The sequence below is a fragment of the Myotis myotis genome, unplaced genomic scaffold (genome assembly GCF_014108235.1).
Source record: "Myotis myotis isolate mMyoMyo1 unplaced genomic scaffold, mMyoMyo1.p scaffold_m19_p_1, whole genome shotgun sequence".
In the NCBI taxonomy this organism is placed as follows: domain Eukaryota; kingdom Metazoa; phylum Chordata; class Mammalia; order Chiroptera; family Vespertilionidae; genus Myotis; species Myotis myotis.
Genome location: NW_023416313.1, coordinates 178,733,428 through 178,760,427, shown reverse-complemented (window position 1 = coordinate 178,760,427; position 27,000 = coordinate 178,733,428). Strand labels below are relative to the sequence as shown.

Sequence of the window (27,000 nt, the reverse complement as noted above, 5' to 3'; positions counted from 1 at the left end):
CACTCGGGAGCTCACTCAAGGCTCTTTCAAAGGTCATCCCTAAGCCCACTGTGGTCTGGAAGTGCTTGTAACTAGATTGTCATTGTAACTACTTCCTTAACAAGACTTCAAAGCTCTTTATGAACCCAAACAATTGCTGAACTGATAGGGACAGAACAATCGCACCCCTTGAAATGCAGGTGGCGTGTGCTTCCTGGTGGCCCTCAGCAGAGAATTTTCTCTATCCCCCCAAACCCAGCACAGACAAGACGCTTCGCTGGTCGCTGAGGCCAGACCGAGAGTCCACCTAGGCTGAGGGTCAGCACAGACCTGAGGGAGGTAAAGGCTGGTCAGGCCACTGTGGCCAAGAGAAGAGGGCAAGATGGACCAGGTCACAAAACCAGAGGTCATGTACCAGGGCTTGGGGTGGGCACCCTTCAGCACACCATGTGGCCTGAACAATGTCTGTGGGCAGCAGGGAGCCAAGGGAACAGGCCTGGGCACGGAGCGGGAGGGAAACTGAGCCCAGCACCGGGAGCCGTGCAGAGATGCTCAGAGGGCTCAGGGGAGCCAAAACACTAGTGACAAGGGCGGTGAGAACAGCAAGTCACAGTAACCGCAGCAGGAAGATCTGGGGAGAATTGGGGTAGCAGGTTAATTAGGCCTTTGACTTAACAACTGAACATGGACTACACCCAAAGGGGATCAGAACCACATGTGTATGACTAGATGTACGTCTACACATTTAAATGAATACAGATATGTGAGGAAAGTGGGCAGAAATGGGCAACAGGTGATGATAATACATGCACTGGAAACAGAACTCAGACACTGATTTAGACCTAGTACAGTGCTCGACACATACTAGGTGCTCAATAAATGACGAAGTCCCTTCCCTCCACTGCTACTCAGAGAAGGGACCCATCCCACTTCCCAGAGAATGAATGGGTATTATGAACCAGCATGAGCCTTGTCTTCTTACCTGATACTAGAGGGAAATCTAATTGCTTAGTAAAGCTGTTCACTTGTACCCACTGTGCTATTTACCTAGTCTTATTTTTTTTAACCTCATCAGAGGACATGCTTAGAGAGGGGAAGGAGAAGGAGGGAAAGAGGAAGAGAGGGAGAGAGAGAGAGAGAGAGAGAGAGAGAGAGAGAGAGAGAGAGAGAGAGAGATTGATTGCTTTCCATACATGCCCTGATGGGGGGATGGAACCCACAACCCAGGTATGTGCCCTGACCAGGAATCCAACCAGCAATCTTTTGGTGCACAGGGTTGACTCAACCAACTAAGCCACTCCAGCTGGGCATACCTAGTCTTAATTAATTTCATTGTATCTACATTTCAAAGGTACGACCTTATCAGGATGCACTATCCAGTCCACAGAAACTGAATTTGCATGCAGCCCCTCTGCTGTCTTGTCTAGTCCCTAAGGGGTGCCCAGTCCAGGCTGACACACCACTGGGGCCCTGGAGGAGGATCTTGTCCACATGGCATGGTACTCAGGGGGCTTCTCATTAAGGGCAGGGCCACTGGAGTGAGTCCCTAGACACACTGTTCCGGATGGGGCTGATCGCACCCACGTCTACCCGCTGCTCCCACGGAAAACTGGGATCCCAGGTCAGCCGCATTCAGGAGGAGCGCCCAGGCCACTGCCCCACAGAGCGTGGCTGAAGTCAGGACGACAGCTCACCTGGGAACTGGGGCGCCAGACCTGTAGGCCGGGCGCCCTTCCCCTCCGCACGTGACATCACGGAGCTGCTCCATAAAAGCAGCCCGCAGGGATCCAGGAGCGCAAAGCACAGACGTGCTTGCCGAGCTCGCGCCTGCGCTGCGCACACGTGGTCGCGGTGCCCAGTGCCCGGTGTGGCGGTCCCCGCGCGGGCGCTCCCTGGTCCCAGCCCGGCGACCAGATTGGGAAGGAGCGGAGCCCAGGGCAGTCCGCGCCGGCCCCGCAGGAGCCACCGAAGATGCCCCACAGCAGCCTGCGCGCGGCGGCCGTCCTCCTGCTCTTGATCTTAAAGGAACAGCTTTCCAGCACAGCCCCACTCAACGGTAAAGTTTCTGCCTCTTTCCTAACAGTCCCGGAGCGCTCAGCCACCCCTGGACGGAGGGATTTCCTGCGGGGCTTATAAATGATAAAGTAAAATCATTGAGGGGGAGGGGGATGCCTGGGGGGTGCGGGGAGGGGGAGCAGGGAAGGACAAGCCTCGTGTCCAATTGCACACTGTTAGGAGGGATGCTCCGTTTCCCTTTGGAACGCACGACCTGCCGTGGCTGGGGGAACGCACTGTCTTCCTATTGAAATTTGTCTGTGCTCTCCGAGCACCTGCAGCTCCGCAGGGGTTGCTTGGGAACTTGCTCACTGGGGCCGGGAACCGGGATTTTAAATGCTGCGCGATGGGAAGGGGACTGTGCATCCTGAGCAGGGTCGCGGCAGGAAGGGTCGCAGTGGCTCCAGGGCAGAAGCCTCCCATCCGAGCGGGTGCTTTACTGGGCCGGGGGGGGGGGGGGGGGGGGGGGGCTCCTCGCCATTGGATTTTACCTGCAAGTCAAAGGGATGATGCATCCCATCCTTAATCATTGTTTTTCTCCAGGAAAAACTGTCCTAAACGTGTGTGTGTGTGTGTGTGTGTGTGTGTGTGTGTGGATACGCGCACAGATGAGCACACACACCTTATTTCTGAGTGTAATTAGGGCCCTTAACCCTGAGGGTGCGGACTGAGGTGGGAGGAGGCGGTGGGTGGACCTGGCTGTAGACTCAGGTCTGTGCAGTGAATTGCGGAGAGTAGCTAAGGTCAGGTTAGCCAGTCCTTTGAAACACATGGGGGAGGATGCCACGCTTTTGCCTGCCTCCCCAACAGCTGGGTGAATGCTGTTCTGAGAGAGTAAATGGTGACTTTTGTGGAAACTCCCCGGTAACTGATGGTGGCCCCGCCCTTGACAGTTTGCCTCAAGTTGTAAAGATGTGTGTGGGTGCTATAATCCCGAACCCGTTAGGCTGAAATATTTACAGAAGGACCCAAAGCGACCATAACGGCTGAACATGTATACCCCCTGGCTAGGCAGTGGTGGTGGGGAATCGGTCCTGTTCAGCGGGAGCCCCCTTCCTTCTTGGAGGTCATTGTGCCCCCTCTCCCCGGGGGGTAGGGGGTGCAGGGCAGGGGACAGCGGGGAGCTGGGCTGTCAGCAGCTTTGCCATTACTCTGAATTCAATTCCAGTCCACTGGCATGATATGCTTAATATTATCTCCCCCACTCCCGGGAGAAATAGAAGGTCAGTGAGAGAAAGGCGTTATGTAAAAGTGGAAATTAATTTTTAAAACTGCAAACTTTGGCATGTATCCCCCTCTGGAGAAAGCTGCACTGAGACCTGAAGTTTCACTAAAAGTCTCCCTTTTCGTTCCAAGCTGTTCTAAGACCAGAGACAGAAACAGCCATTCATTGGCTGGCGTTCCTGAAAGCCTGTTACTCCCCTCACTCTGGGGGCAGCTCCTCTGGCTTGTTCTCTTCCTGCCTGATTTCCTTCTCCCTCCTCCCCTGCCCTCCTTGCCCTTCTTCCTCTCTCCCCTCTCTCCTTTGTCCTCCCTTCTCCCCTCCCCATTCTCCAAGTTAAGATGGTGTAAAAACTCCACTTTCACCCCACACTGAGCAGCCCACCTGCCTACCCCTAGGTTTGAAGAACACAGTTTTTATTTTATTATTCCTCATGAGATTCTGGGCGTCTTAACTGCCTTGGGGACAAGGTCAAGGCAAAAATCACTGAGGTGTGGAGTTCAGTATTAACCCAAGGTTGGGGCTGAAGGAGGGGTAAGCTTGGTAATGGGGTCAAAGTGTGGCCTGCCCTCTGCCCGGAGCATTTAAATTTCCAGCCGTTGGCCCTGGAGAATGTCTGAGGAAAACTCTGAGGTTGGGAGGGAGCAAAGTCAGGTGAAGTCTGGTGTCTTCCGGAGAAAACCTTGGGTTCTTAGCTGCTGGGGGGAAACATGGCAGTGCATTCTGCAGCACCCGCTCTGTGTGGACCTGGTGTGGCGAGCTGGGCAGTCTCAAGAACTCAGGGAAGCTTCTAGCACCCAGGACAGGAAGCGGGCAAAGCCCCAAACCCCTGACTTGGATCTATGTAAATATCACTTCCTTGGAGAGCACACAGGGCATTCTCCCTGCCTGGACACACTGGGCTGCAGGTTCTAACAGGCATCGGCTGGGCCTCCCAAGGCTCACCCTCTTGGGAAGGAATAGTTCCCCTCCCCGAAGGGCCACGAAGGGGGAAGGGGCAGCGGCAGCAGCCTTGGCCTGACCTGTCCTGCAGGGTCAGTTTAGTCCTGCTAAGTAAGAGGTCTGTCCCTAAAGCTAACGGTGGGGAATCAGGAGGCGCCACGTCCATAAAGCGCAGACAGACACACACTTCCTTATGAAGTCTGCCTGAGGTCAGGTCTGAGCTGACGGTGAACCGGGCTGGGGCCTGACCTTCCCCGGTGAACCCCCCAACTCAGATCACCCTCGCTTCCATTTTACGACGATTAATCCCCCAGCCCCCTGCTCCCGAGCCCCGCCACGCTGCCACTTACACTCAAAGCGCTGAGTGTTGAGGCCCAACCAGGCTTGGGCAGAGAGAGGAGGGCAGCGAAGGGTGCTCTGGATGTTGCTGCTTTTCAAGGACATCTAGGGCTGCTGGGCCTCAGGTGTCCACTCTGCAACCTCGGTCCCTGAGCTCCCACAGCATCATGCTGGTGCCTCATCTGAGGATGAGCGCTGCAATCACAGGAGAAACCTCAACTGAGTGAGCTTTCGGGAGCGGAGCAGAAGGCGCAGGGTATTAGGGGTACGATTTGATTTGGGGGAAAGTGCAGCTAAAACTTCCGGCCAGAGCAGGACTGCTCCTAGGCAGCAGCTGCTTTCCTGGTGGCCTCCAGGATCCCTGGAGTGGCCTGTGTCTCAGGGCAGCGGTGAGGGGCACTCCCGTGACCTGTCAGACGACATCCCAGGCCTCGGAGAGCTCTCTCAGCCTGGCTAAGTAGAAACCATCTGCTTCTCTGTGTAAAGTCTGTGGTTGTATTTTAATAGTGAACCCCGAAACAAAACGCTGAAGGAAAATGTTTGGGGAGGAGGTTTGATGTCTTCTGGAGTGTAGTTTGAAGGCAGTGCTTCCTTTGTCCCTTTTGTCTGCTGTTTCAGTGCAGAGCTGGTGCACACGTGGGAGCCACACACAAGTCCGGTTCGCCTGTGGTCCTGACCGCCTTCATCCAATTGCTAATCCAGGGGAGGTTAATCTTGGGACTGTTGATGCCTGTGGAGTCCATAGTAGGTCCCAGGGGTCCGTGGACCTTCTGAAACTAATTGTACATAAACTTGTGTGTGTCTAAGCTTAGGTATTTTTAGGAGGAAAAGGTCCATAGTTTACATCAGCTACTTGGATTGGTCTGGTCTCCCCCTGTCCCCCAAAGAGTGAGAAGAAGAATCAAAGATTCCTTAAGTTTATGGGAACTTAGGGTGGGCTGTCTGTAAATGCCTAAGCCTAAACAAATCATGAAAGAGCAAAAGAGGGGCAAGTTTTATAGCGATATGGAGATAATACCAAAAGAATTAACTAAAGAGTAGTCAAAGTGGGTGCCATAAGGAGCAGGAAAAAGCCTAGGGGTGTCAGGGGACCGATTAAAAAAAAGCTTTGTTAGAACCACCTGACTCTATAAACCATGTACAAGTGTATTTTGATAAGATTACCAATTAATAATTGAGAATTAAAATAATTAAAAGCACTGAAGCACAGAAATGAAACAGAACAACAACAAAAATATGAAGTTAAACCAGCTTTAAAAATAAAAGCAAAGTCCTCTTTTACCTTTAAAATCCACCATTGGCTTGAGTAGGAGATGCCCAGTTGTCATAAGTGACCAGTGAAATTTTACTCAAATCAGTTCCCGAGAGAGAAAGGGGATGGGAGAGCCTTCCTCTTCCCGCTGTCCCCGGTGGGCCGAGAACACGGAGACACTGGGAGAAGCTAGGAAAGAGGGACTTAGGAGCTGGACAGTCCCCACATTGGGATGTGGCCCTGAGACACCCCGAGTCTTCATTCAGGGTCTCGATCTCCTTCTGGAGGTAAGGAGGGAGGTGTCAGGCAGGGTCTGCAACAGCTTTTCAAACAATGTGTTTTGATATAGGAATGAAGGACTTTTACGTGTGCAGGGTGGGGAGTGGGAAGTGGCCGGTGACTTCCGTTATATTCCTGGCAGAATTTTTCCTACACATTCCTCCCACCCCTGGAATCTAACTCGTGCGAGGGCGGCAGCATCCCCAAAGAAACACTTTCCTTTTGAGAGTAGTGTTTTACTCCTTATGTACCGATGGGAACTATTCTCCAGGATATGTTGTTAAGTAGGGGAAAAGCAAGATGCAAAATAGTGTTTCCAACATGCCAGCCTTTGTGTGAAAAAAGGGGGGGGAGCCCTGGCCAGTGTGCTCAGTGGTTAGAGTGCCAGCCTGTGCACCGAAGGGTCGTGGGTTGGATTCTGGGTCAAGGGTATGTACCTGGGTTGCAGGTTCAATCCCCTGCCCCAGTTAGGGTGCATGTGGGAGACAACCAATCGATGTGTCTCTCATATTGATGTCTCTCTCTCCCCATCTCTCCCTTCCTTCCTCCCTCCCTCCTTTTCTCCCTTCCTTCCCCCTCCCTCCCTCTTTGCCTCCCTTCTACTGTCTTTAATAATCAATGGGAAAAATATCCTCAGGTGAGGATTAACAAAAAAAGAGGGGGGGGGTGCGGAAAGAATACAATACATAAGTGTGTGTAGTCATACCATAAAAGATTCCATCAACTGATGAATTGGCCATCTCCAGTGGAAACAGAGAGATCTGGCAGGAGAAAGAACTTTTACTGTAGACCCTTCGGCAGCTTTTGGGTTTTGAGCCTTGTGAATTTATTACCCACTCAGCTAATAAAATTTGGCATCTCTAGGATGTCTGGGGAGGCTTTTACTGAAGAAGTTTTGGGCATCCACCCCCTTTTCCGTCTCACCCATTTCAAAATGAAATCTGTGTTTTTTTTCCAACTTGTTCAAGCATAATTGTACTTAACTTGCTTTGTTTTGTTCTTTGCAGGGTTCGACTGGACCTATATTGGTAAGTGGAGATCTTAAATATTTTTTTTAGGAGATGGCTGTGTTTAATGAGAAAGCCAGAAATGTCACGATCTCTGGAGATATTTTTTTGTAGTAGAGAGAGCAGTTCTGATATTATTAAATAGGCACAAAGGCCTCTCTGAGAAATCACTCCATAGGGGTTGCATGCTACACTTTCTCCTAGCAGATGAGCCTGCTCTGTGTACTTGAACTTTGAGTCAGTGTTAAGGCTTCCAGATTCCTGCACGGATTTCTACCAGACCTCCCAGGTGAAGATACCCAGGGTACTTCCACACTGCAAGGGCCGTGGGCAGGAGAGAGCCTTTCTCTTTTGTAGGACATTTACCCTACAATAAACAAAGAATAAAGGGCTCTTTTCTGAAAGTTTGGCTCAGGCCCCAAGACTTAAGCCAGCGGTTCTCAACCTTCTGGCCCTTTAAATACAGTTCCTCATGTTGTGACCCAACCATAAAATTATTTTCGTTGCTACTTCATAACTGGAATGTTGCTACTGTTATGAATTGTAATGTAAATATCTGATATGCAGGATGGTCTTAGGCGACCCCTGTGAAAGGGTTGTTCGACCGCCAAAGGGGTCGCGACCCACAGATTGAGAACCGCTGATTAAGCTGTCAGTAGGTCTAGAATTAACTACTTCTTGCCCTGTTTGTAAACAAGCACTAGACAAGTGGAGATGGAACATCCTTAGTGAAAAGAGACGCTTGTCTTAAATGGGAAGAGAGGGACATCAGCCGTGCAATGGGGTTTCTGTGGGACTGGGTCAAGAACGACGTTGGCCACTGCTGGCAGGCTTGCAAGATAAGCACCTTGAAATCAGCGTAGCTGGTGTGTTGCACTGAATGGGAAACGTGGTCATCAGCGGGAGTGGGGACGGGAGGCCAAGTACTTGGGTCCCCTGGCAAGTGCAGAATGCTAATACAGTCCCCCCTTATCTGCAGTTTCACTTTCTGTGGTTTCAGTTACCCAAGGTCAACCACAGTCTGAAAATATTAAATGGAAAATTCCAGAAATAAGCAATTCATCGGTTTTACATTATGCGCCGTTCTGAGTAGAGTGATGAAATCGCGAGCCGTCCCACTCCGTCTTGCCCAAGACGTGAATCATCGCTTTTGTTCTGCACATCCACGCTGCCTAGCTCCCCGCATGTTAGTCAGTTAGTAGCTCTCTTGGTTCTGGGGGTGGCGAGGGGAAGGCCACACACACATAGCCTTTAACATGGTATATTATACTTGTTCCATTTTGTTATTTTTGTTGTTAATTTCTTATTGTGCCTAATTTATAAATTAAACTGTATCATAGGTATGTATGTACTGATAAAAACATATATATGGTTTGATATTATGTACAGTTTCAGGCATCTACTGGGGGTCTTGGAATGTATCCCCATGGATAAGGGAGAACTACTATTATGTCCTATTTAGGACAGAGTCACAAGGGATTTGCAACATAGCTTGTTATGGTAAGTGGGAGGGTGGAACTGGCCTTGTTGACAAGCAGGGAAGTTGATTACTACAGTGGACGCAGAATCCAGATAAAGCCCTGGCTTAAATTTGTAAAAGCCTTTGTTAGCCCAGGAGGCATAGAAAAGTCATCAAACTAATTGGTCAGCTACCTACAGGCCAAGGTTTCCGTGGCTCTAGCATTGATGGCTCCGGCATCACTAACATCCCTTATGTAGTTATTACGTGCAAAGCACCGTTGCTAAGTGGGTGGGTAACTAGAAGGGTAGGCTGTGATCTGTAGCTGGGAATTATTTAAGGCTCACAATTCAAAGCAGAATATAAAAGGTAATAATAAGCGATAATAAATGGTTCAGTGCTCTGATGGTTCAGAGAAGGATGAGAATGCTAGGGCTGCATGGTCAAGGAAAGCTTCCTGGAGGAGGAGGTCTTTCACCTGGGCCTTGGGGGATTGGAGGATTCAGTGTGACAGGGCAGAAGTGCTGTTGGCAATGCTGATGACGATGGCATCACATGAGTGGAGGCAAGAAAGAACAAAGTGGTATTTGAGGGAAATCATGTAGAGAAGGAGTTACAAGGGAGTGATGGGTTCTGAGGTCAAAAAGATAGGTTGAGACAAACAGGGAGACGTGGAAGTGCAGGGCAGGCCTTTCTGACTTTGTCCCCTAGATGGCAGGGCAGGGAGTGATCTGCATTATAGGGAGAGTAACATGGTGGTGGGGGGTGAGAGGGCAGGATAAGCAGGAAGCAAGAAGGAGTTTGGCCTTTGGAGAAGACATCCCATCCTGTGTCTTAACATCCAGTGTATGGTGTTGGCAGTAAGAGAGAAAGAAAGAGCAGAGCAAGAGGCCCCACAAAGGAAGAATAGACGGGTCAGGGCCTCCGGGCCTCCGGGCTCCACGGGCAAGTTCAGTGTGTGGGGCGTGACAAGAGCAGTGCAGGCGTGTAAAGAAGGCGGGACTCAGGTCCTGGGCCTTATTCCCTATGATCTTTAGTAAGCCGCTGGAGTCCTCCGGGTCTCGCCTTCTCCCCATCTGTAACCTGGGCAAGGTGCTGCTCTCTAGATCATTGTCCCTCCACCTATGGCTCGGGGTCCCCCACCTCAGAGCCGCCTGGAATGCTTTCCTAGTATGCAGATTGCTGGGACTTAGCCTGGACCTGGGGAAGGGAGGAACCTCAAAAGCTTGTCTATTTCATGCGCTTCCCAAGTGACCTTTGCACACACTCTATAAGAGAACCACTGACCAGATGGGGTAGCTTGCTCCACCTCTTGTACCAGCCTCCCAGGTATAGTGGAAACACAATTCCACTCTCTCCAGGGCTCCCTGCCTCTGTGTGACCGCCCCCCTCCCCCCTTGCCCAGGGCAGAGTGAGATAGTTCCAGAGAACAGAAAGTTGAGAAGGTGTGGGAGGAAGATCTTTCTGCACCTTAGTCATGACACGGTGTTCCCCGAAAGAGGGCTTCTCTGTCCAGCCACGTCAACTAGTTCAGAAGCATTTTTTCCTGACCACTAGCTCTGGCCAGCCCTCTGTCCCTCTGTTCTGCACAATTAAAGCAGCTATTTGCTGAGGAAGCAGAGGGTAGAGTCTAATGATGCATGCCATGAAAGGGGGGAGGGGGATGAGCGTAAAGGCAAATCTGGCTTTTCATTAGTGAAATGAGCTCATGATATGGAGTTAGCTCTCAGTGGGGGCCAGTGAAGGAAGACGGGATGGAGGACAACTGAGGAGGCAAACGGGTCCTGGCTGGCAGCTGGCACCTGGGCTCAGAGTCGCCCAGGTAAATACAGGACCTGGCATAGGTGCTGGGGAAGAACGGTTTCCACGCAAAAGGGCTGCCCTGAATGGGGCAGTTCCAACCAAACACCACGTGGCTTGCCCAGGGCGCAGACTCAGATATTTTGCACGTAGAAGCTGCTGAATCATCCTGATCAGGGACCTCCCACTGCCTGGAACACGTGGCAGGACTTCTAGAAACACGTGGAAAGAGAACTCTACCCCCATCCCTCTCCACATTGAGTCACCAGGCTGACCTCTCAGAGGCCTCCTGGGACACAGGAGGGCCATGTGGTAGCCAAGACGGGGCCAGTCGTCCCCTGTGCACTCTGCCCGGGCGGCTGAAGCAGCCGCTGGACATGTGCTGGGTTGAGAATTGCTGGGTGGGCCCCTCCCCAATGGAAATCAGTCCCAGGTCAACCCAGCTGAGCCCCGGCAGCTTCACCAACTCTGACCTGGAGGGCAGCTGCAAGTCAGGCTGTCATGTGAGCTGAGGATGACTCTGGCCGCTGAACCGAGTCCATGCTGGTAAAGTCAGGAGAACGGGTGCCCTCGGGGGCTGGGGGTGATGGAAGGAGGCGCCAGGAGAGGAGCCGCTCATGTTGTTGGTGAAAATTCGTCATGCTGTTCACTATGATACAGGCACTTTTCTGTGTGTATATTGTAGCCAAGGAAAGAGTTAAACAATTCCAGCTGGCTGGGAGAGTCATCCTCCCCCGATAGTGTGTTTAGCCCTCCCCAAGAAAACCCCAAAATTCCTCAGTGTGTGTTCAAAACAGCAGAGCAACCAAAAAGAATGACTCTGTTGGAACGAACAACCCAAGACCACGTCATGTGAGCAGAGAATGTGCTCCGTCCTGGGTAACCAGGCGTCGCTCTGGTGCTCCTCGGGTCAGGCTAGTTCAGCAGTCAGCCACCACCACAGTCTGCTAGAGATTCTGGAGAAATAAGACCCTTCACCCTTCAAAGGAGATGGGATGAAAAGGGAACATGGAAGCCAAGTCCACCTCCTGGAGGTTGAGTCCCACCTTCCCCTGGTCAGGGCCCTCGAGGCAACCAGCGGCCCAGCACTCCTGCTGCGGGAGCCCTGGGATGGCGTGGCTGGGCCTGGGGGTGCGGGTGGCAGGCTGCAGCCACTCCCAGGCTCCTGCCCATCTTCTCTGCAGCGGCTGGGCAGCCCTCAGCCCTGGCAGCACCCGCGTGACCCGGGAATGCCACAGCATTCCTCCTGTGCTCTCCTTCCTCCCAGGCTGTGGATGCTCTGTCTTAGAGAATTGTCTTTGGGAACTGGGAAGGGGTCTTCCATGGGGCAAACACTGCTTCTCCGGGCTCCCGCCTTCCGCCTCCACCCACCTTCTGGCCTGAATCTGCTGGAATATGAAATTGTTATGCATGACTTTTCCCTGGGACTTGGGACATCCTCCTGAGCCTTGCCCGAACTCTGAGAACCGACAGAGGACACACGGAAGGAGGCGAGGAGGAAAACCCCTTCACCTTCTATTCGTTAGTGGTGATCAAGGTGCCATGTGGCCTCACAGTCAAAGGCAGTATGAAGAGCAGACTAAGTTAGACCTCACGGGAGAACGCAAAGGGCAGTCAGGGAGCGCGGGCAATTACAAGGCTGGTTGAAGGGAGGAGAGCACTTGTTTTCCCCAAAGGTAGGGGGGTTAGCCAACTAAAACACCAGCGACTTCTCTCCTGAGGATGACTGAGGGGAGCAAGCGCGAGGCACTCCTGGGGAGAGAGCGAGAAAGGCCAGAACATGTTTTTCATACCAGGAAATCCTTACCCCCGTATCTTGGGGACGTCCCTTGAGGCTGGCAATCCAACAAACCTCCATTTATTAACTCTGAGCTACAGTTCCAGTTACTTCTAACTGACGCTGTGACAGCCTGGGCCTGATGAGCTGTGGCCTGATTCACCCCCTGGTAATTGTTTCTCATCTGTCCCGCGTTGCAGCATTGAGGTCCGTGTGTTCTGGGGGACCTTGGTCTGTGGCCGCCCACAGGCCTGCATTTAGCTGGCCTTCCCCGCTGGGTAGGCAGATAGGAAAGCTAGCATTATTCCTCAAGGCAGGTGCAGTGTCAGGAGGGGCAGCACGAGGCAGAAGACCAGGCTGGAGAAGTATGAAGTGTACAGAGCCACACCCAGGCAGACTTCCATTTGGAAATATCTGCCGGCTCACACTCTGGCGGACTGACCTTAGGAAAGTAAGGACCTTTCCGAACCTTGGTTCTCTCAACTACAGCATGAGAGCAATAGCACCTACCTCAATGGTTCTCAAAGTGTGATCCCCGGACCAGCAACATCAGCATTGTCTGGGCCCTCAGATGCCCTTCCTGAACACTGCACATCAGAAGTGAAACACATGGGAAGAGGCTGGGAGGAAATAGTTAAGCCTATCTTCTGTGTGACTTCGTTAGAAATATACTCTCTCGGCCCATCCCAGATCTACCTGTGACTCAAAAACTCTAGGTCAGGGCCCAGCAACCTCTCTCTCTCTCTTTTTTAAATTTTCACCCAAGGATATATTGACTGACTGTTTAGAGAGAGAGGAAGGGAGAGAGAGAAAAGCATCGATGTGAGAGAGAAATATCTGTCCGTTTCCTCCCATGCATGCCCCGACCGGGGATTGAAGCCACAACCTTTATGGTGCACAGGACGATGCTGCAAACAACTGAGCCAGCCGGCCACGGCCCAGCAGCCTCGTTTAACAAGGCCACCAGGTGATCCTGATGCTTAGTCAAGTTTGAGTACCAATTGCTTCATAGAGGTGTGGTGAGGATTAAATAAGAATACAGCAGGATTAGATAAGATATACATTGAATAAGACGCCTTAGAACCAACTTGTTTCTATCAATAAGCCGATGGTAGAATTGGTTTCATTATACGTCATTTTGCTTAAAGTCCCAGAACCTCTGGGGGAACATTAAGTGAGGGCTTACTGTACACGGAGAGAGGCTGATGTGCCTGGCGCACTGTACACAATCAGCAACACTGATCATCATTTTCTTTCCTTCACCTCCCAGTTAAGGTAGAATTTTATCTGCTGATAATTGAGAAATGCTTGTAAACTCTGCAATAGCCAACCAACGTGAGTTTTATTAGAAAGGATCCGCTTCTCTCTGCCTTTCAAATTGCCTGAGTTTTTAACAGCCAGGAGGCATCCACTTATAGTCTGAACAAAGGGCACATCCCTTTGTGAGAAAGAAAGGGGCTGAACAAAACAGAGGACTCTCAGCCTCACAAGGACATCGGAGGCCAGAATATTCTTTCTAGGCTTGTCCTTCCTTCCGACCAGGGTGGAGTCGGAGCTACTCTCCCTGATGCTTTCCTGGCCTCTAGGGACTGGATATCTGGCTCCATAGCCGTGGACACCTCTGCGTGTAGCTGAAGTCAGGGGAGAGGAGGCCGATTCTGGCCTCCCCACGGAGCCCAGGGCCGCTGGGCCCCACTCCCACCTGAGCCTCGGGGCTAAGCCTTGACTTAGGGCTCAGGCGTGGAGGCCTGGACCCAGGAAGAAACCTGGGGCTCCATAAGCCCAGCCCGATGCAGGGCCCCTCACTTCCCTGAGCAGAGTGGAACCTTGGACTGCAGGTGAAAGCTGGCTTTGGGGCTGGGACCGGCCCTGCCAGGTCTCTAGCTGTGTTCAAACTTGCCCTTTCTGCTTCCTGCTAGTCGGGAGCCAGGCATTCAGGGGAGGTCAGGTCACAGCTCCCCTGGAGCCGGTTAATGCCCTTGGCAGCAAGCGGGAGAGGAGCCCGTGCGGTTCACCACTCAAAGGAAAGGTTTAAAGCTAAGAGGCTGAATTCAAAGCAGGCTGATGAAGGCAGCTCCAGGCAGATATGTACTAAAAAGTCTGGCTTCCAGGAGGGAGAGAATGGATCAGGGGCTGTTTCGGCCTCCGTGGAGGGAGCAGGGGCCCTCTTCCCTGGCGTGTTACTATCTTCCCTGCGGTGGCAGCCATGGGGGTGAAGGCGGCGGGCACCACCGTGGAGCCCAGGAGCGCGGCCAGGCTCTTCCAGGCCACGCCATGTGCTGCGGGCGCAGACCGTGTTTCATCGATTCTCAGATACACACTTTCCCTGCGTTTCAGCGTCTCTGAAACTGGGATGTGTCCTCAGTGGCATCTAGAAGCCAGGAAATAGGGTAGTTGTCTCACACTCACTCACACTCACTCAGAACACAAAGAAAGGAGCCGAAATGATTAATTTCAAGAATTAAATCGTGAAGACAGGGGTGGCAAAAAAGTGTAAAAATAATGGCTAGTCTGCATACTGTTCAATATAGCATATAGGAATGATGGGGAGTATTAGATTTTTAACTACAACTTTTTCCAGTTTTCAATCACTTCATAGTTCACATATACTTTTTGATGGCGTTTGATCAGTATTACAAGTATTTATAAACAAAGTAATTTAGGTGCCATTCAAAAAAAATTTACTAAAGAGTTCCTTTAAGGACAAGCTTTCCGGTGACCGGACAAGCATTTGATTTATGCCAACCAGGAAGGAACAAATACTAGTTGCCGCCTCCTTCTGTCTAAAAAGGTTGACTCAGAACTGGTGTAAACTCTACCTTTTTTATTTTAATCCTCACCTGAGGATATTTTCCCATTGATCTTTAGAGAGAGTGGAAGAGAGAGGAAAAGACAGAAAGAAATACCAATGTGAGAGAAACACATCAATTGGTTGCCTCCTGCATGTGCCCTGACCAGGGCCCAGGCCGGAGAGGAGCCTGCAACCGAGGTATGTGCCCTTAACTGGAATCAAACCCAGGACCCTTCGGTCTGCAGGCAGACGCTCTATCCACTAAGCCAAACTGGCTAGGGCAGAACTGGTGTAACTCTAAATGGTTCATTCAGTTCATCTTAACTCTTTAAATGATTTTTCAATCATTAACTTGTGGCTAGATCAGCTGTGATTTCCGGGTGAACTGGCCGAGACCCACCCAGATTCTGTAAGGATGCTTGCAGGTTTAGGGCCAGTGGTTCATGCTGCCCCACCTCCTAGGACACGTAGCTCGGGAAAGGCCCCTCAGCTATGACAAGAGAGAGCTTTACTGACAGCAGGGAACAGTAACATAGGCAAATGGCGCCTGCTACCTTCAGAAGGTGGTCCCTCCTCTGTGCCCAGTCTCCTGAGAATTGCATGAGAAGTGCAGAAAGGAGAAGAGGTGACTCTGAAGGTTGTGGAACAAAGAGGTTTTGTAGCAGGTCTGCGGCAGTCATGCAAAGAACTGCTGTCCCTTTTGGCTTTGGCCACCAGGAAGCTCAGGAGCCCAGAGGCAGATTGGTGGCTCCAACTTGAGTAACTGTCTATTCTCCTAGGACTTGTGAATCTAAAGGTTCTCCCTTCTAGTGCCCTTCTAGTCTACAGGTATTTTTCCTGATCCTGAGCCAAAATGTTGTAACAAATAGATTTCAGGGATTTTTTTCCAGAAGTGGCACCCTACATTTTTATCCCTCTTTTATTCTGCCATCCCCTTCATGGATACCATTGCTTAAAAGATTTGTTTTAACAAATTCATGTCTGAATGAAATAATCCCAAGATAACTGACTCACATTCCTTCCACAATTATTTATTGAGTAAATACTAAGTGCCAAGTGTTGGACAGATCCTAAGCAGCGGTTCTCAACCTATGGGTCGCGAACAATGAAAATACATCCTGCATATCAGATATTTACATTAAGATTCATAGCAGTAGCAAAATTACAGTTACGAAGTAGCAACAAAAATAATTTTATGGTTGGGGGTCACCACAACATGAGGAACTGTATTAAAGGGTCGCAGCATTAGGAAGGTTGAGAACCACCGTAGACTAAGGAATGATGAATAAGGTACGGTCCCTATCATTATGGGCCTGAGAATCTGGTCAGAGAAAATACATTAGACAGGCCTTATGCTACAGGGAGATGAAGCACGGAAGAGAGAGACCTCACCTAGTGCCTTTGGGAAAACTAAAGAGGCTTCCTGGCGGAGGTGATGTCCACGCTGAGACCTCCAAGCTGGAGGACACATAAGCGCTAGCAAGGCGAAGGGGAAGAGATGAAAGGGCACTTGGGCAAAGGGACACACTGTGCGAAGATCACCGAGGCTGGCACATTCGGGGACTGCCAAGGACCTCACTGAGGAGGGAAGGGGCTGGGGAGATGGGCCAGGGGCAGAGTGTGAGGAGCTCAGGAAGCTGGGGAGTTGGGACCTCACTCTGGAGGCAGCAGGCGGATGGCAGGAGCGTCCCAAGTAAGAAACTGAGATGAACAGATAAGCATTTTAGGAGGGTCATCCTGGCGGCAGGGTGGAGAGGGATGAGTGTGCAACACCAGAGGGAGACCAGAGGGATGTGGGAGAAGGGAATAGGGGTCTGAACAAAGGGAGGGGCGATGGGGGTCAGACCTGTTGGTACAATTCAACCGAACGTTGTAATTGGCCAGTGCAGCCTGGTTGGGGATGAGTGCCTGGCTCTGTTGGGCTTCACACTAAGTATTCCGAAGTATCAATAAGACCAACATCATTGCCTAGTGGGACCTACGGGGCAGGGGCGGGGGGTGGGGGCTGCAGTGCTGATGTGGCCAAGCCCCACCCCCAATTACCAATGAGGCAATTGGCCCAAAGAGAGCACAAGGAGCCCAGCCGGGACCAGAACTGTCTCCTGACCCCCGTCTCATGCTCTTCCCTGGTCATTTGGCGAATGCTTGTTTTATGCCGGTCACGGTGTGCCCTATACCCACACCACCAGGCTGTCTAACGGCCACTGAGGAAATGCAGCAATGTGTTCAAATCCTCACCTGAGGATGTATTTTTATTGATGAGAGAGAGAGAGAAGAGAAATATTGATTGGTTGCCTCCAGTATGCGCTCCAGTCAGGGATCGAACCCGCAGCCTAGGTATATGCCCTGACCAGGGATCAAACCCCAAACCTTTTGGTGTACGGGACCAAACAGAGCCACCAGGCCAGGGCTGCAGTGATTTTTTTTTAAAAAAAGAAAATAATATAGATTTGCCAGAAACAAATTATGCCAAAACCTGCTTTTCTTCCCCACATCAGCATAAGAGGCTTAGTGGTTGAAGAAAGCACAATGGACTTAATACCTCTTGACATAATATTTGATATGGTGCCTTGTGACACATCCGTGAGAAATGTGGATCAAAGACCAGTGTGGTTGCTAGGAAAAAAAAGTAAAAATAGAATCCACTCTTCATTACTGTCGTAGCACAGCTGGGAGAGAGGTCGGCATTCCTGTGGGGACGATCCTTTCAGATTCTCAGGAAGAGGATGGGCAGCTGAGGGGTGTGGTGATTCAAACTGGAAGGATTAGTGTTAGACGGGAGAAAAGGGAGCAGGGGACACGTACGTGAGGAAGCATGCCAGAAAAGCGGATAGGAGTGTGTGGGCTGGGCTGCAGGGCAGGAGGGAGCAGGCAGTGAGCAAATATCACGTACGCACAGCACAGGGCAAGACAGAGCCCGGCTGCAGGGCTGCAGGGGGAGACACTTCTTGCGCGGGTGAGGGAAGAACGGCTATTCCCCTATTGCTGGCTCTGGGAGTCAGAGGAAGCCCCGGGGAGAAGGTGGCACTTGATCCAGGATGGGAGGGTTTCAGAGGGAAAGCCAGTCTGAAACAAAACGCCACGGCGCCATGCATTTCTCATTAGAAGTAAAAGGAGACACAGGGAACCTGTGAGGGGGACAGTGAACCTTTTGAGCTCGGCGAGTCAGCATTTTGAAAAACCCTAACTTAACTCTGGTGCCCTGTCACAGATAGAAATGTTTTGATATTTGCAACCACAGTAAAACAAAGACTTCTATTTTTGATATATTTTTTAATATATTTAAATGCCATTTAACAAAGAAAAATCAACCAAAAAAATGAGTTCACGTGTCACCTCTGACACGCGTGTCATAGGTTCGCCATCACTGCTCTAAAAGGTCAGAGCAAGTTCTCTCTAAAAGGAAGAGTTGACACTAGTCAGTCCAGGAAGGCCTGGCCCTGGCGTGTCTTGGAAGTCTGTCACATCTGGACACTGCCCTCCTGCTACCGACTTACTCCTCACGCCAGCCCTGGAAGGCGGCGCTGCCACTTTCATTGTGTAAGTGAAGCTCAGGGGACCTCAGAGCTGTGCTCAAGGTCACACAGCTAGTGGGTGGCAGTGCTGTGAGGGGCAGCTTGGTGAGGTGGCTGCAAAGCCCTCTTACACTGCCTTTCATGACCTTCCCACTGCACTTCCCGACCTTCTCACTGCCCTTCATCCCTCTCTGGCAAGGGGATGGCCTGCATGAAGGTCTACAGGTATGAGAAGAACCATCGAAAAGCAAGTTTTCTCCCCACAAGGGAAAACTGAGGGAGTATTTTGGTTGGAATGCAGATTGAATTAATTACTACATGTTAAGAATATAGAATGGGGGTGGGCAAAACTATGGCCCATAGGCAAAATCCAGTCTACCACCTGTTTTTATAAATAAAGTTTTCTTTAAACACAGCTGTGCTCATCCGTTCGCATATTCTCTGTGGCAGCTTTTGCATTACAAAAGCAGAGCTGGGTAATAGCCACAGTGCACAGCCCCCCAAACCTAAAATCTCTACTGGCTGGCCTTTTGCAGAAAACACTAGCTCACCTCTGGATGCATGGCACAGAGTAAGTGCTCATTTAATGGTAAGTTAGAGAAGGCTGACAACCCATCAGGCCTTGGAGTTTAACGAAATTGGATTGAGGCCCTGGGATGACAGAAGGCGATTACAGCCTAAAAGGAGAAGCCAAAACAGATAGCTGTGTCATCAGTACTCCCCGCGGGCAATACCATCCCTTTCCCCAGGGGTCCCCTGCCATCATGCTGTAGGCTCTAGCCTTACTCTCCTGGCCTGGAATCCTTCCGCCTGTGTTTCTTCTTCCCTGAGGCCAGGCCTCTTACCTGCCTCAGGATGACTGACAGAGAGGACACAATGCCTTTAAAAAGAACCTGCTCCCCAGTGTGTGATCTGGTCCTGCCTTCCATGTGGTCCAGAGTCACAGTCATCTAGAGAGGGCTTCTCAGCCTAGGTATGCACTGTTGACATTTTGGGCAGGATAGTTCTTTGTTTTGAGGGACTATCCTGGGCATAGTAGGATGTCTAGCAGCATCCCTAGCCACTCACCCCTCAGATGCCAGTAGCAAAACATGTCTCCAGACAGTGCCAAACGTCCCGAGGGACAAAATCACCCCACGTGAGGACCACCGGCTTACTCTGAAACATCACGGGGGCAACAACATTCCAGTCCAGGACAATGAAATCCACATTCAGAAAGACAACGTTCCTTCTAAGGGCACAGGTCTGTTAAAGATGCCCCCAGTTGGTACCACTGGACGGCTAAACCAAACGCTGAGCATCTCAGCCTGCAGCACCAGCATTTGGTTGCTACAGCTGGCGCTGTGCTTTTGCAGAAACCCTGGGTAGTTACCGCCTCATGTCTGCGTAACCAAGGAGGCTTATCCAAGTGCTCCTTCCTGCAACATGGGTAGCACCTCCCCAAGGACAATTTCTGGTCCCTCCCCCAGGATGTAGGAAATGCTTAAGAACCCCAGCCTGCCCTGCCCCTGACTCCAGGCCAGTTCCCTAGTTGCATCAGTTTTTACATCCATCTCAAGTGACAGGAAGAAACTGCGGGGGAGCCTCAAAATACCAGTTTATTCACTGGTTCACTTATTCTGTCGACCGGTCCTTAACGATGCCCTTTGTGGGCTGGCCAGTGGGGATCCACAAGACAACACGGCACTCGCCTTCAGTGGGTTGACGGCTGAGGGGCTAGCAGGCGTATGAACGAGAAATCACAATGGAGCAGATTAAGTGCTATGCTAATGCACACTGGTTCCATGGACTCGGGGACAAACAGTCTCAATTTGGGGGCAAACGTAGCTATCAGAGCAGGGAGAGTGTGTGTGTTCCTGTGTGTGCGTTACAGGGATGGCACGGCACTCCACTGCAGGCAACAGACGTCCAAAAAGCTGGCAAGAGAGAGCGTGGGGCACAGTTAGAGAGTCAGGACCGCAGCAGCCAGGTGTTTGAGGTGTGTGCTGGCAGACAGTTCTCCCCGGGTGTCCTGTTTCATCCCGTGTGAGCAGAGGCACTGACGGCTTCTGTTACAGACTGTCTTTTCAAGGATGTTTATGTAGCAAATTGTCTTATAAGATAGAGAGAGTGTGTCTCCTGCCAGGGCAGAGAGCAGATTTGTTTCCTATCCAGTTAAGTAAAGATAATGTCTCCCTTGGGAGCGAAGGTGGGGGCAGGCTTGCTAATTGCCCCCTTTAAAAGATTAGGGTTTCCTAAACTCGGAGTTCCCTGGCCGGCTGGCCATATGCTGAGCAGTTAGCATGTGCAGGCTCATCTGGCCCTCATTGCATCACTCTGTGAAATCAGGACTTGGGGAACAGGCACGGATGACACTCTGTCACTGTTGTGAGTACAGCAGGTCCTCGCATAACTTCATTTTGTTCAAAGTTGTTTTGTTACCACATTGAAGTGCTGCAAGAACGTAACTCTTGTTGATAGCAATTAGCCCATGGTAAAATTGTGGTCTGGCCCTGCCTTCCATGTGGTCCAGACGATGCAGTCACAATAATCTAGATCAGGGCTTCTCAGCCTATGTATACACTGTTGACATTTTGGGCAGGATAGTTCTTGGTTGGGAGGGACTACCCTGGGCACTGTAGGATGTCTGGCAGCATCCCTAGCCCTAGGTTTTGTTCTGTTGTTTTGCTTTAAGTTGCAGAACCTGTCAACGACATTGAGAATTTACCATATTAAACTGGCCTTTGTCTCTGACTCAGGGGTCTTGTGTCTTTGCCAGCATCCATGAAACTGGCAGGCTAACTTTTTAGTCTGGGTCAGGTCTTAGACCCTCCCCCCACCACTCTCCCCCACCCAGTGTTTGACAGGTGGAGAGGGAGTGGAATCATGAGGGTCTTGGGTGCTGAACTACAGGCCTTGGGATTAATCCTGAAGAACTTTCAGTACTGAAATGTCCTGATGTGGTGTGCAGGTGTGGAGAGCAGAGGGCTGTGAGGTAAGTCTGGAGGAACAAGACTACTGAGGGGTATAGACATGGAGCTGTGGGTCTGAACAAGGGCTGTGCTGGGGCAGACAGATGAAGGCCAAGTTGGTTTTTTTTAAAGTCTAGTTGTTGTTGTTTTTAAAGTCTAAATGGTCCTTGATAGCATCTTTTTTTTCCTGAACCAGGAGTCAATCCAGATAGCCTTTTGCACTTATTTGGGTATCTCTTTAGATCTCCAATGCCCTTGACATTTCTGAAGCATACAGACCAGATATCTTATGGAATGTCCCTCAGCTTGGGTTCCTTGGAAGGTCTCTCATGAGATTCAGGTTGTAGGTTTTGGCATGAATCCCACAGAAATAAAGTGTCCTTCACTGTGCATTTCCTCAAGAAGCACTTGGTGTCACTTGTCCCATTACTGGTGATGATTTTGATGTCTGTTTGATGTCTGACTTTCTCCAGTTTAATGTCACCATTTCCCACTTTATAAAGAATAGGTAATCTGTGGGCAGATCCATTGATACTGGGTGTAAAAATTTGAACACTGATTGTTTATCAGAGCACTGTATTAGTTGTTCAATTTCCTGATTTTGATAAATATTGTGATTATGTAAGAAAATGTCCTTGTTCTCAGGAGATAGACATTCAGGTATTTAAGTATGACAGGGCATAATGTCTGTGACTTTCTCTCAGCTGGTTCAGAAGCAATGACAATAATAGCACATATATGTATGTATATAGAGAGGGTGAGAGAGCAGGTGTGACAAAATGTTAACAACTAGTGATTCTAGGTGAAGAGTAATGAGACTTCACTGTACTATTCTTCTCAATGGTCTGTATGTTTAAAATGTTTTTAAATGAAAAGTGTTTTGAAAAGATACCTGTAAGAGTAAAACTGTCATGTCTCTGTGCCTGGAAGGGGGGGCCCAAGGAGAGGAAAGGAGGACTTGATTGCGATTCCAGGCTTTGGGTGTGGCGAGGGGTGCCATCAGCTGAATGTCAGAGGAGGTAGAGGAGATTGTGGAGGGAGGAGGGTGAGAGAGGAAAAGATGGTGAGTTTGGTTATTTTATTTTTTAAAATATATTTTTATTGATTTTAGAGAGGAAGGGAGAAGGAGAGAGCGATAAAACATCAATGATGGGAGTCACTGATCAGCTGCCTCCTGCATGTACCACACTGGAGATTGAGCCCCCAAACCCAAGCATATGCCCTGACAGGGAATTGAATCTTGACCTCCTGGTTCATAGGTTGGCGCCCAACCACGGAACCACACCAGCCAAGCAAGTTTGGTTATTTTTAAAAATTATTTGTTTGTCTGTCTGCCTTCTGCTTCAGCATGTCTGATTTCAGGAACCCCCAGAGCATCCAACGGGGGCTTCCAGTAGGCATCTAACTGGTCTAGAGCTCAGGGAAACCTGGGCAGGCCAGGGAAGGGATTATCCCAGGGGAGAGCATGTGAGAGGAGAAGAGCCAAGGACAAAACCTCGGGGACAGCTGACACGAGGGGGCAAGGAGCTACAGAGAGCTCAGAAGGGGCAGAAGAAATGGTAGAACAACTCAGACAAAGCCATGTCGCCAGAAACTGGGAAAGCTTTCAGAAATGAGGTGGGGAGTGGGATGGAGAAGGTACTATGGCCGAGGCCTGAAGAGTCCGATTCAGTGGGATGTTGGCTGGGAGGTCAGAGTCCCGGACTGTGAGCTCTGAATGGGAAGATGCTGGCTGGGAAGAGGAGGGGAGACATCAGAGCGGAGAGAGGGGAGGCACTCGTCCTAGTAAACAGGTAGCAAAGTCCACAGCTAAACAAGTTGTTCAGAGCCACGTTCACCTTAGCGGTCCAGGATCGTCCCTGATGTGCTGTCTGACTGCCAAAGCAAGTCACAGCGGCGCACGCACAGCCAGCCCCCCATGCTAACGAGGGGTGCCCAGAGGTGGACGGGGGAGGCAGCGTTCTGCCAGCCGGAACAGACAGCTATGCCAGCGATTGAAAGCACCTGTGACGATTTCCAATCTCTCTCTGCCCAGGAAGGAACCTGTCACGGAGCAGCCTCTGCTCACAGTATTTGCTCTCCCACCCAGTTTCTTTAGTGCCAGAGAACATGACTACATTGTCTTGTACAGAATATGCCCTTATTATCCTTACTAGAGGCCCGATGCATGAAATTTGTGCAAGAGTAGGCCTTCCTTCTCCCAGCTGCCGGCACTGGCTTCCCTCGCAGCCCCTCGCAGCCCCTCGCAGCCTCGGCCGGCCCTCACGGCCCCGGAAGGATGTCCGGACGGTCGTTCTGCTGTTCACTCTAATTAGCATATTAGCTCTTTATTCTATAGGATTGTTTGAAGTTCCCCCTTTTCAGTAGAAGCTGGTTACAAATAACAGCCTCTTGACCCCTGGACTCTCATTTCCAGGAAGAGGATGTAGTCCCTCCGGCTTCCTCTCTGCCAGGGCCAGTCACAGCTCGTTTTCTAAAACCCACACGGGAGAACACCAGCGCTCCACCTCAGTCAACAACTGTTTTATAGAGTCAAATATTTAAACTACAGCAAAAGCAACAAATCATGGCATAGCCATTCAATGGGATATGACCCAGCCATAGAACGGAATGAAATACCGACAGGCTACAACTTGGATGAACCTTGGAAACAATGTGAAAGAAGCCAGACACAAATTGTATAACTCCTTCTAAATGAGATATCCAGAGCAGGCAAATCCTTAGAGAGGAAGGGAGTAGACGAGCAGTTGCCAGGGGCTGGGGGCGGAGGGGAAACGAAGAGCGACTGCTTCATGGCTATGGGGTTTCCTTTGGGGTGATGAAAATGCTCCGGAGCTAAACAGTGGCGATGGTTGCACAGCGCTGTGAATATCACTAATGGTAAATTTATATATATATCTAATATATATTTGTATGTATATTAAAATGTATATATTTTTACCACAATAAAAATTAATTACAGTTGACCCTTGAACAACACGGGTTTGAACTGCACAGACCCTCTTGTACGCGGGTGTGTTTTTTCCCAGTAAATATACATAGGGCTGAATATATGGTTGGTTGACCATATGATTTCACTCATATGTGGAATTTAATGAGCAAAATGAATTACCAAGTAAAATACAGACCATAGACAGAGATCAGGCAGACAGCTCTGTTGTGTGTGTGTGTGTGTGTGTGTGTGTGTGTGTGTGTGTAGGGATTGAGCAAAAAAGAAAAAAAAGTAAACTCATGGACACAGACAACAGTATGGTGATTGCGGGTAGTAGGGGAGGGGAGGGTGGAGGTAGACGAGGTCATAGAGGGGTTAATGATGATAGATAAAATAAAATATTATATATATGTGTGTGTATACATATATATACATATATATACATATATATATGTATATATATATATGGTTGGTTGAATCTGACTTCACAGATTCAACCAACCACAGATCAAAAGCAGTATTTCCATCCCCGTTGGGAATCCAGGAAAGTGGATGGCCGACAGAATGCGCTGTGCCACGCTGGTTTATAGGAGGGACTTGCACATCTGGGATTTTGGTGTGGGGGAGGGTGTCCCCGAGGATACCGAGGGATGACTGAAGTTCTAGGGGAGTTAAAAGGTATACAAGGATTCCAACTGCACGGGGGAGCCCAGGAGGTGTCACTGCCCCAACCCTAAGTTGTTCAAGGGTCAACTATAATTTTTTTATTTTTAAAAAAGCAGCCTTACCTGACACAGGAGAGTAAGGTGCCCTGGCTCCACTCACAAAGCCGAGACCTGCTGAGAAGGGCTTTCTACCTGGTCTCTTCACTCTGGCTGCACGTTTGAATCACCTGGCAGCTCTTTAAAGCAGCCTGTATTTGGGCCCCACCTGGGACCAATTAAACCAGATCTCAGGTGCTGGGCCCAGGGCAAAGTTAGGAGTTTTGGGAGATTCCAGTGTGCACCCAAGGTTGAGAAATGCTGCTCTAGACCTGGGGTCTCAATGTGTGGTCCTCAGACCAGCATCAGCACCTGGGAACCTGTTAGAAACGCAGATTCTGGGGCTCCAGCCCAAACCTGGCACTGAGGGTGGGGCCCAGCAATCAGTGTTTAACAAGCCATCCAGGGGATTCTGATGCACACTCAAGCTTGACAACCACTCTTCAGAGTCTAGAACAGTGGTTCTCAACCTTGGCTGCACATTAGAATCACCTGGGAATCTTTTTAAAATCCTGATTTCTGGGCCTCATCCTCCGGAAATTCTGTTTCTTTGTTTCTAATGTTGTGGCCCCACCCCATAACAAAGAAACAGAATTTCTGGAGGATGAGGCCCAGAAATCAGGATTTTAACAAGATTCCCAGGTGATTCTACTGTGCAGCCAAGGTTGAGAACCACTGGTCTAGACCAAGTAAATTACACAAAGTTTTACTCAACCAATGAGTGTTTCCTGAGCATGGGCATAAGTTTGGTTCTGTGCTGTGAAAATATAGAGACTTTCCTCAACTCTCCTCTATATAATGGGTTAGATTCTTAGAAAGGAACTGTACATTAAACTGAGATGAGCCTTTTTATAGCTGAATAATATTCCATTGTATGCGCATGCCACATTTTGTTTATCTACTCACGTGTTGATGGGCACTTAGGTGTTGATGGGTAATTTCCACCTTTTGGCTATTATGAATAATTCTGCTATGAATATTAATGTATAGCTATCTGTTTGAGTCCCCTGCTTTCAATTCCTTTGAGTCTGTACCTAGTAGAATTGCTGAATCTCGTGATCACTGTATGTTTAACTTTTTAAGGAACCACCAAACTTTTTTCACAGTGGTTGTACCATTTTATATTCCCACCAGGAATATGTGTTTGGGATGATGGGAAAAGTTCTGGAAGTGGATATTGGTGCTGGTTGCACAACAGTGTGAATGTGCTTAATGCCACTGAATTCACTTATAAACGATCAAAATAGTCAATACTGTTACTTATATTTTACCACAATAAAAAAAAGATCAATGACATGAGCCAAGAAAATGGGTTCAGAAAAGCAAGTTATGCTTCTCATGGTCAACAAGGGTCGTTGTCTTTTTAAAGAGCATAGAGCAGGGCGTCTGGCTCCACTGTTGCCTTAGCATTTCCATGTTAACCACAATTTCTTTGTGAATGAGTCAGAGAAGAGCAAAGGGAATATGGTGACACGGGCCAGACTAGGTTTCAGTCTTGGGATTAGGCTGTTATCACCAAAGAAATCTGTCTAACTTATTAGTGGTTTGTTGTTGCTGTTCAGAAACCATTTATTGAACCCTTCAGTGTGGCAGGCTCTGTGTAGGAGGCAGGGATACAAGAATGAATGAGCTGAGAGCCTGGTGCAGTGGTTCTCAACCTCCATCCAGCATCAGAATCGCCCGGTGGGCTTGTTCAATGGCAGATGCCTGGTGTCCCTTCAGAGTGTCCGATTCACAGGTCTGGGGTGGGGCCTAACAATCTGCATTTCAAACAAGTTCCCAGTGGTGATGATGGTGCTTGTCCAGGGACTACACTTTGAGAGCCGCTGGTCTACCAGGGTAGAAAGATATAAAATCTTACTTTGATAAGTGTAGTGCTGCTAGGAAAGCAAGATGCAAAGGGCTCTACAGGAGAGAGGTGGGTAGAGCTTCTCCACAG

The 27,000-nt window shown here is 49.8% G+C and overlaps 1 protein-coding gene across 2 annotated transcripts in view; it reads left to right on the top strand.

Annotated features, from left to right (window-relative positions):
- Positions 1-1,765: 1,765 nt before the first annotated feature.
- CA12 (carbonic anhydrase 12) overlaps positions 1,766-27,000 on the top strand; it is a 55,972-nt gene continuing 30,737 nt past the window's right edge. Inside the window, exons 1-2 of one of the 2 annotated variants that reach the window (XM_036303977.1) lie at positions 1,766-2,035; positions 7,076-7,096. In XM_036303977.1, the coding sequence (XP_036159870.1) occupies positions 1,951-2,035; positions 7,076-7,096 (106 nt within the window). In that variant the 5' untranslated portion in view covers positions 1,766-1,950. The remainder of the gene's footprint in view (positions 2,036-7,075; positions 7,097-27,000) is intronic. The other variant, XM_036303972.1, reaches the window with a different exon arrangement.